This window comes from Erythranthe guttata, chromosome 12 (assembly GCF_056151865.1).
Source record: "Erythranthe guttata isolate IM_541 chromosome 12, IM_541, whole genome shotgun sequence".
NCBI lineage: Eukaryota > Viridiplantae > Streptophyta > Magnoliopsida > Lamiales > Phrymaceae > Erythranthe > Erythranthe guttata.
The window spans coordinates 7902664-7911848 of NC_142544.1; the positions used below are offsets into that span (position 1 = coordinate 7902664).

General features: G+C 31.6%; 1 protein-coding gene and 1 pseudogene across 1 annotated transcript; one reads left to right on the forward strand and one right to left on the reverse strand.

The window, feature by feature from the left end:
- The first annotated feature begins 5005 nt into the window (after nucleotides 1-5005).
- On the forward strand, nucleotides 5006-6148 carry LOC148766369 (transcription factor GTE12-like). Its single transcript, XM_088827259.1, has one exon. It carries the CDS (start codon nucleotides 5006-5008, stop codon nucleotides 6146-6148), a length of 1143 nt encoding a protein of 380 aa, XP_088683385.1.
- A 1867-nt stretch (nucleotides 6149-8015) lies between these two features.
- On the reverse strand, nucleotides 8016-9185 carry LOC105965761 (uncharacterized; annotated as a pseudogene).

Genomic DNA, 9185 nt, shown 5'->3' on the forward strand with positions numbered 1-9185 from the left:
GAAATCCGAAATATTATATATATATATATATATATATATATATATATATATATATATATATATATATATATATACACGGGTCGGTTCCAATAAGACCCGTAATCCGACCCAAAACCATTCGGTTCTAAAAACTTAAACCCATTACGCGACTCATAACCATTTAGCTGACCAAGACCCACCCCAAATGGGTCGGTTTCAGGTCCAAGACCCCCCTCTGCCATCCCTATTAATAAGTTCTTTTGCAATCTAACTATTCTTACTTAAACTAAATATTATTTTGGTACGTCAAAAATATTTTCTACTGCGTGCTTAGCTCAAAATAATTGAATAATGATTTGTTTTTTTATTTTTTCAATATCTCAATTAAATTTATAGTAAATTGAGAATGAAGAAAAAGCTTGAATTTATATAAAAAGGGAAGATAATATTAAAAAAGTAAGTCTACAGTGTTTTATGTTGATTAAAAGATAATCCTAGAATTGTGGTTGTAAATAAAGCATCGCACAAAATTCAAGATAAACGAAAAATTTGGGACGAGTCTATGTAAGTTGAACAATTTCGGCACTGATAATGGTGTTAAGATTTTAGAATCAAACGATTCTAGCGTAAACGAGTTTAATATTTTAGGTCTTAATAGAAACTAAGTTAATTAGCATGTTTTAAATGTTATACGTACTTGTACACAAAAATATTAAAAAAATAAAAAATATATATATAGAAAAGAAGAAAAGAAGAAGAAAATCCGTGCACAAATATTTCCAAATTATTTCTTTACGTATTTTTAACAGTAAAATCGGGCAAGGCGGCCGATTAATCGGTTTTCAAGGTGGAGGTGGTCCCAAATCTTTACGATTTTGATGTGAATGTTTGAAAAATCGATTTTTGACATGTGAGGTGGTCTAAGGCGGGTTGCATGCGGTCAAATCTTGGAGGGGGGTCAAATTTTGGTGGCAAAAATCGGTCAAAAATTCGGTTTTTTTATTTTAATTACTTTTTTCATTCAAAATAAAAGTTGGGCTTTTAATCAAAAAAAAAAGTGAGTTTATGTTTTATTTTGTTTATGTTAATTTTTATTATTAAAGAACCTAATGATATATACTTACAATGTTCGAGAATATATTAAACGGCAAATGACAAAAAGGCCCATGACAAAGGCACTTAATTAAAAAAGGGACATCCAACTTTTTTGTCTTCCAAATAAATCCAGCTTATGTATATTTATTTGCAATAATACGAAATTCCTTTTATATATACCAAAATTACCTTAAATTCCTGGAAACCCTAATTCAACTCCAATTTCATGATTTACACTCCAATTTAGCCCAATTTCAACAATCAACCAATTTTGACCATTATTCCAATTTTGACAGCCACCGCTAGAGACCACCGTTCTCAAGCGTTGACTTTTTCTTTTTTTCTTTTTTCTTTTTGTTTTTTGTTTGAAAACTTTTTTTTTTCTAATTTTTTTTTCCGCCAGGTCAACCGCTGGTCTCTGGCGTTGACTCTTTCTCTTCTTTTTTTTTTGAAAACTTTTTTTTTCTGAATTTGTTTTTCGGTGAGGTCAACCGCCGGTCTCTGGTGTTGACCTTTTTTTTCATTTTCTTGTATGAAAACTTGGTTTTTTTTAAATATTTTTATTAATATTACTGTCTTGGCATGTTATATTACTGTATTAATTAATTTTATTGTGTTGGCCTGTGATTTTACTGTCTTCGACCGTAATATTCATGTCTCATGCAATAATATTACTGTTTGGGACATTAATATTAGTAATATTGATGTTCGAGAAAGTAATATGAAAATAATATTACTCTTCGGAACAGTAATACTATTGTTTGAGACAGTCATATTAGTAATATTATTGTCCAATATTAGTAATATTACTATCTCAGACAATAATTTTGTTGTTAACATATTAATTTAGAGAGAGATAAAAAAGGTCAATGACAGTTGACCGGCAGGAAAAAAAAATTCAAAAAAAAAATTTGTGAAAATAGGCTTAATGTGATATATCTGTTCAAATCTAGGGTCAATGTGCAATATTGATGAAGCTAGAGCATAATAGATGAAATTGATGACAATAATATTATTGAGGGTATTTTAGACAAAAGACATGGAGATGGATTTATTTATAAGATTGTTTTTTGTCTGGACCTATATACATTTAAGTTCGTTGTCATGGGCCTATTTACTATTTGCCCTATATTAAATTCAAAAGATTTGCGTTTCCTTTTTATTTTATAAGGATTTTTATTGTATTATTATTTTATTATTATTAAACTTTTATTATGTTATAGGATATATAAATGATTGACATATAATCATGTTTAAATATGTTGCTATATATGTTTTGATTATCTATAGACAATACCTATTTAAATTTTAAAACCGATTTATTTTTGATTTATCACCACTGCACTGATTAATCGTGAGGTTGTGTCTAACCACCTCCAACCCGATTACCGCATTTTACAACCTTGATTTTTCATATTAAATTATGAATACCATTAATTAAGATTATCGATTCATCACTGATCTTCTAATGAATGAACGGAGACCTAGTTTTTCGTCCCAATGAACAGTCCGTTGTACTCACCTTGTATATCGAAGTATTCATAAATACAGTAGAACATCGATAACTTAATAACCTCGCTTAAATCATAAATTTTCCCGGTCCCGACTCGGGGAAAACGTGCTAAATTAATAACGAAAAATTTAAGAAGCCCCATATAATATATAAATTAATAATGCATAAAAATAATTCTTAAATTACATGGTATAGTACATATTATATAGATCTATGAAAGCTTAATACAATATAATTTAATCATTGCTTGTTTCTTGTTGAAGTTCACATTACCATCAATCTCGTCCCTCACTTTTCTTAACATGGCTAGAACTTTCGGTATTGTTTTGTCATAATCAACATAAAATCATTATATACCATTGCTGCTTTAAGAGCTTCTGCTCGTGAAACGGGCTCTACAATGCATTGAACTAATAGTACAAATAATAATACACATAAAAAAATAAAAAGAAAATGTATTTATTGAAAATAATAATAAAAGTAATTTTATAAAATAATAATTTATTAATTAATGTATAAATTAATATTTATTAATTTATCGATAAGTTAATATTTCACTAAATTGATAAAATTTTGAACAGTATCAATTTATAGAGGTTTAATTGTATAATATATAAGTAGTAATAATAAAAAAAAGTGTAAATTTAAAATAATAAATAATGAAAGTGGAGAGAGAATAATATATATATGTTGGTATAACATAGATGACATGAAGAAATTTTCTATTTACAGCAAGCCTATTTTAAAAAAAAAAAAAACTATGACAACCTGTAATTACTGAATTTACCTCTCAAAAAAAAAAATTACCAAATAAAAACATAACGGAAAAAAGGAAATAAAACCCTAAAACCTCTCCTCATGCTGTTTTATGTTCCTTGTTAAGTAAGTAACTTCCTTAAATATTTGAAACCCTAGTAATATATAATAGTCTTGTCAGAACTCATAAACCAGTAATTTTCCTTATTATTCTTTCAAATTTATCTCATATATTCTCGCTGGTTGTTTGTTTCCGACAATATAATGTTGTCATCTGAGCATAAATCGTCCAAACTAAATATTACTAGGAAAAGGATGCGCGAAAATACGAGGATTAATATTTCTGTACGAGTTGCGAAAAATCGGAAGTTAGATCCGATATTCAAAGTTGAGTGCACATAGTAAATTTAAACATGAGAGAATTTCTCTTTACAGCAAGCCTATCCATCATTCAAAAATAATAATAAGGGAATATGACAACGGTAATTTTCATAAAAAAAATTAATAAAACAATTACCATATAGAAACATAACGGTAAAAAGGAGAGAAAATTTCTCATTTTTATTTTAAAACTATATCTAATATAAATTAACAACTAAAATGTATGAATTAGTATTATGTCAAAATGAGTTATTTGTTAAAAGACAAATATTTTCCATCTATTTGTATCATTCATTTCATTAAAATGGATTATGGAGATCTAAAATATCTAATTGTTGAAAAAAGTCTGTTAAAACTCTCCTAAAAAATATGAGCTAGATTCTAGAATATTTATCGGTGAAAACAACTTTTAAACTCTTTCCAAAATAGTTTCTTATTTTAACATGTATATATTTTCAATTGTTATTAGGGTGAAATATACTTTACCCCTTGTAATATGTCATGGGTAACATTGACCCCTCGTACTATGAAAAATACACTTACCCCTCAATTTAATGGTTAATCTATTTGACTCTTAACGTTGTTTATAGTAAAATAAATTTAATATATCTTTAATAATCTTTACTAAATGACACATTTTTTTATTTAAAAAATATTACATGTACTCTAATAAATTAAATAAATATTTAAGATAGTATATTTTTTTTTGGATTAAAAATAATTTACTAGTTAAATATTTAGATAGTATAATTTTTCATATATTAGATGCAATTATTTAACTCATCAAACATGCACATTAAAAATACTATTTATTTGTAAAATCAAATTACGTATAGTTAATCCTAAATGAAAAGGCAAGTTAATTAAATTTTGATGTTACAAATAAATACAATAAAACATTAACATGTATCATTAATGTTAATGTAGAATTACAATTTTTAATATAAATATTTACTCAGTCAATATTTTAATTCAATATTTAAAAAATTATACATGTTAAATAAGAAACAATTATGAAAGAAATAACTACCAAATAGAGCGGAGAGAGAAAGAAAATAGTTGTATGAAAACCCTAAAACAACTCCTCATCTTCTTATTAAATTCCTTGTGTAATAAGTTATTTCCTTAAATATTTTAAACCCTAGTAATATAAATATAGATAGTCTTGTCATAAACAAGAATTTTCCTTATTTTTCTTTCTAATCTCTCTCAACTCTCAGGTTACGTTATAATCTCATATATTCAACATACGCTGCTGGTTGATTGTTTTGGACAAAGATAATGTTGTCGCATACGAGGAAAAGGATGCGTGAAAGTTTGTTTCGGACTAACGTTTCTGCACGAGTTGCGAAAAATCGGAAGTTGGATCCGATAATGAAAGTTGAGTGCGGTAATATTTTAAAAGAATTAATGAATCACCCTGCTGGATGGGTTTTCAGCGAGCCTGTTGATCCTGTGAAGTTACAAATTCCTGATTATTTCTCCATTGTTTCCAAACCCATGGATCTTGGAACAGTAAAGGGTAAACTCGATATTTACTCTTGTGCCGACGAGTTTTTCGATGATGTGAGATTGACTTTCGCCAATGCGATCTTGTATAATCCCGGTTGGAACCGAGTTCATCACTTGGCAAAGCAGTTGGATTCTCTTTTCTGTAAGAGATGGAAAAGATTCGAGGCCGATCGAAAACGAAAGAAAGATTCTGATACTCAGTTTGTTCGAAAGAGATTGAAAAAAGATTTGTCTACTGGTCAGGGTTTTTGTATTCAACCATGTACGGTTGGGGCTGGTTCGAAAGACGATTCTACCCCTGCGGCCTCCAGTACTGCTTCTGTTGCTAATGTCCAGAAACGGAAAAAAGATTCCGTTGATGATTGTGTCGGAAAACAAAAACAAAAAGATTCCGCTGCTGCTGCTTCGATTATTATGTCTGCATCGAACGTAGAAGAAATGTCTCTGAAGATCTCTTTGAGAGCTGCGACGCTGAAAAGTCGGTTTGCAGACACAATCTTGAAAGCCAAGTATCAACTGCAGCAGCACAAGGGTAATTCAACCGAAGAGTCGGAAAAGGAAATGGTAAAAGAGAGAGAAAGAATCGAAGAAGAATTTAGAGCTGCACAAAAGGAAGATTTGAAGAGGAGACGCAAGATTGAGAGAATGGCTCTTGAACACATGGAAAAAAGCGTTAGTATAAATGACGATAACGCCCATCTGTTGAAAGAGTTGGAGAGTTTGTGCGGCGATTCGGCATATGATCTATTTTACGGAAGGGTTACCACTTCTAGTAATTGTGTGGTTGTAAACCCTCTCGAGAAACTCGGCCTCTATCTAAAGGAGGATGATTATTATTATTTCGAAGATGAAGAACAAGATCGTGCGCTGCTAGTTATCGAGGATGAGTTGGAAGAAGGGGAGATTCGTTAATTAGTTCATCTCTGATGTTTTTCTGTAATTAGTTCTATGTAAGAGATTTCTAATTATGTAAAAATTTATATTATTTTCTCAGATAATTGAATTGAATATTATGTATGTCCGAAAGTTGCTGTGGAATTGAATTGAATATTGATTTCCCTTTGATGTTTTTATTTGAAATTTGTTATCTTTTATATATATATATATATATATATATATATATATATATATATATATATATATATATATATATATATATATATATATATATATATATAATAAATCGGTCATATGTAGATGAGAGGAGATAATATCTTTTTAGTACAGCAAATCTCTCATTCAAAAAAAAAAATGTGACAACGGTAATAAATAGCTGGCTTTTCCTAAGAAAAAAATAATAATAGAAATAATAATAATTACAACGTAATGGAAAAAGGAAAGTAGTGTTTTATGAAAGAAAGAATTAGTAAATAATTTTATGAAAACCCTATAAAACCACTCATCCCTTCTTTTATCGTTCCTTGTGTAATAACTAATAAGTAATTTCCTTAAATATTTCAAAACCTAGTAAAATATATAGTCTTGTCATAAAGCGTAAGTTTAATTCCTTATTATTTCTTCATATCTATCTCGTTCAACAAAGATACAGATTTAATTTGTTAAACAAAGGCAGCCTGCTGCTGCTTCGATTATGTCTTCATCGAACGTCGAAGAAATGTCTTCAAAGCCAAGCATCAATTACTGCAACACAAGGGTTCTAATGAAGAAAGAAAAGATTTTGAAAATAAAAGGATAAAGTTAGAGAGAGAAAGGATCGAAGAAGAATTGTCATGAACTACTAGTACTACTTATAGAATTAAGGATGAGTTGGAAGAATTAATTAAGGGGATATTTTGTGTAAATTTTATTCTTCTCTTAGTTAATTGAATATTCGAATATTATATGTATGTACGGAGTTTCTTGAAATTCAATTGAATATTGATTTTATTTCCATTGATGTTTGTTCTTGCTTCTAGTTTATACATATTGATATTTCCATCTTTATTCATGAGTTTGAATACGGATTACTTTAAGTAATTTATATATTTATTAGAACTAGGAAGATGCACGTGCATTGCACGTGTCTAGTTAATTGGTATATATCGTTTTTATGAAGATGTTAAATGTCGTTTCTATTTTTACTACTACTACTACTAATGTTTCAACTTCAAATGTGATTTGACGTTTTCCAGTCTAGATTTAACTTCTAAATAGCTGATTTTTATTCATTTGAGTTGGTTTTCTAATCCAACATGAATTAGCTAAATTATACGTCGGGGAAAAATATGCACAAATAAGTGAACACTGGCTAAACTTTGATCTTTCGAGAGTTTTCTGAATTCAGACTGTAATTCATTCATCCACAACTTTATCACCTGTCATCCAATTTAAATGATTCAAGTTGGATTAGAAAAAGCTATTCAAATGGCTATATATATTTTGATATGAGATTTTTCGAAATACAAACTCATATAGAATCAAAATCACGTTTAAAATCGAAATGGTACAAATAAATTGAAATCTCCTTTAGCATTAGTTGTTTCTTTGTTCAATGTGTTTGGTACATTATATTAATCTTAGAGTAAAAAGCAGTTTGCCTCCTAAACTAATTGTCGTTTTGCACTTTGCCCCCTAAACAAAAAAAATTTGCACGGGTTTACCTAAACTCGTTAATTCATTGCACGGTGCCCCCTAAACTCAATTTTCCGGCAATTTTGGACGGAATGTTATATCATGTGCGATGCACGTGTGATTTTCAAGGGTAAATTTGTCCATTCACTAAAATTCTATATATTAAATATAAATTAATCACTAAACAATTCCACGTCATCCAATTTGATTAAACAAAATATAATTAAAAATCAGTAAATAAAGAAATAATCTTTCTGGGATCGGAGTTGATGAGCATGGCAGTTCCGCCGCGAAGCCACAAGTGCCGCCGTTGTTCTTCGTCTTCTGCCAGTAATTATTAAAAGCATAAGAGGCGTGCGCCACCACCGTGTCCGGGAAGTAGCAGATGCCGCCGTGTACAATCGCCTCACAGTCACCACCGCCTTCTCCATATGCGTAATCCAGCGCCTCCTGCAACGTCTCCGCCGGCACTGTCGGCTTCGCCACGCACCACAGCCCCTTCTTCACCCCACCCACCGGCGCGCCGGCGTGCCCACCACCGCCACCGCCGTGAGATGGCTCGCACGGCGGCAAATGGGGACCGTATGGAGGGCTAGCCATCGGAGCCATCACTGGTAGAAATGGAGGACTAGTAGAATTCTCCGCCGGCGACGGCGGAGATGAAGGTAGAAAGTTTGGCGTCGGTGAAATTACTCCAACCAACGGCGGCAGAGGACTTCCGTTCGGAAAAGCTGGTTTGGAAGAAACAGGAGCTACAGTAGTTAAATCAATAACCGAGAGCTTTCTCCGACCGCCGCCGCCGGCGATTATACTCACAGTTCTCAGACGAGAAACTCCGAGATTCTCCATGGATTTGAGGTGGGTTCTCACCAAACCCAATGTTTCTTCCACCGACGAAGTCTGCAAACGTGCATCCACGACGTACGGCGAGCCCATTTCTTTCAAGAAAGCAAGCAAGGGTTTGATGTAAGGTTCCGCCATTGGAGCTCTGTAAAAAGCTCCACCCCTCGAGTGAACCAAACAGTTGGAAGAAAAAGAAGCAGAGACTTTAATCTCTCTCTCCAAACCCCACCTAGTGAGACTGTGAGAGAATAGTGTATGTTCCTTACCGCCGGCAAAACCGAACCAACCATGTACTCTTCTTCTTCTTCATCTCTGTTGCATAAAACAGAGCGGCCGACAACGATTGAGGTAATATTAAAGATGCAAGTGAAGGGACTAATTTACCCCTTAAAATCTCACGTGCAAAGCACATGTTTTAATATTCCGGTTAAAATTGCCGGAAAATTGAGTTTAGGGGGCACCGTGCAATGAATTAATGAGTTCAGGTAAAAACGTGCAATTTTTTTTTGTTTGGGGGGTAAAGTGCAAATCGACC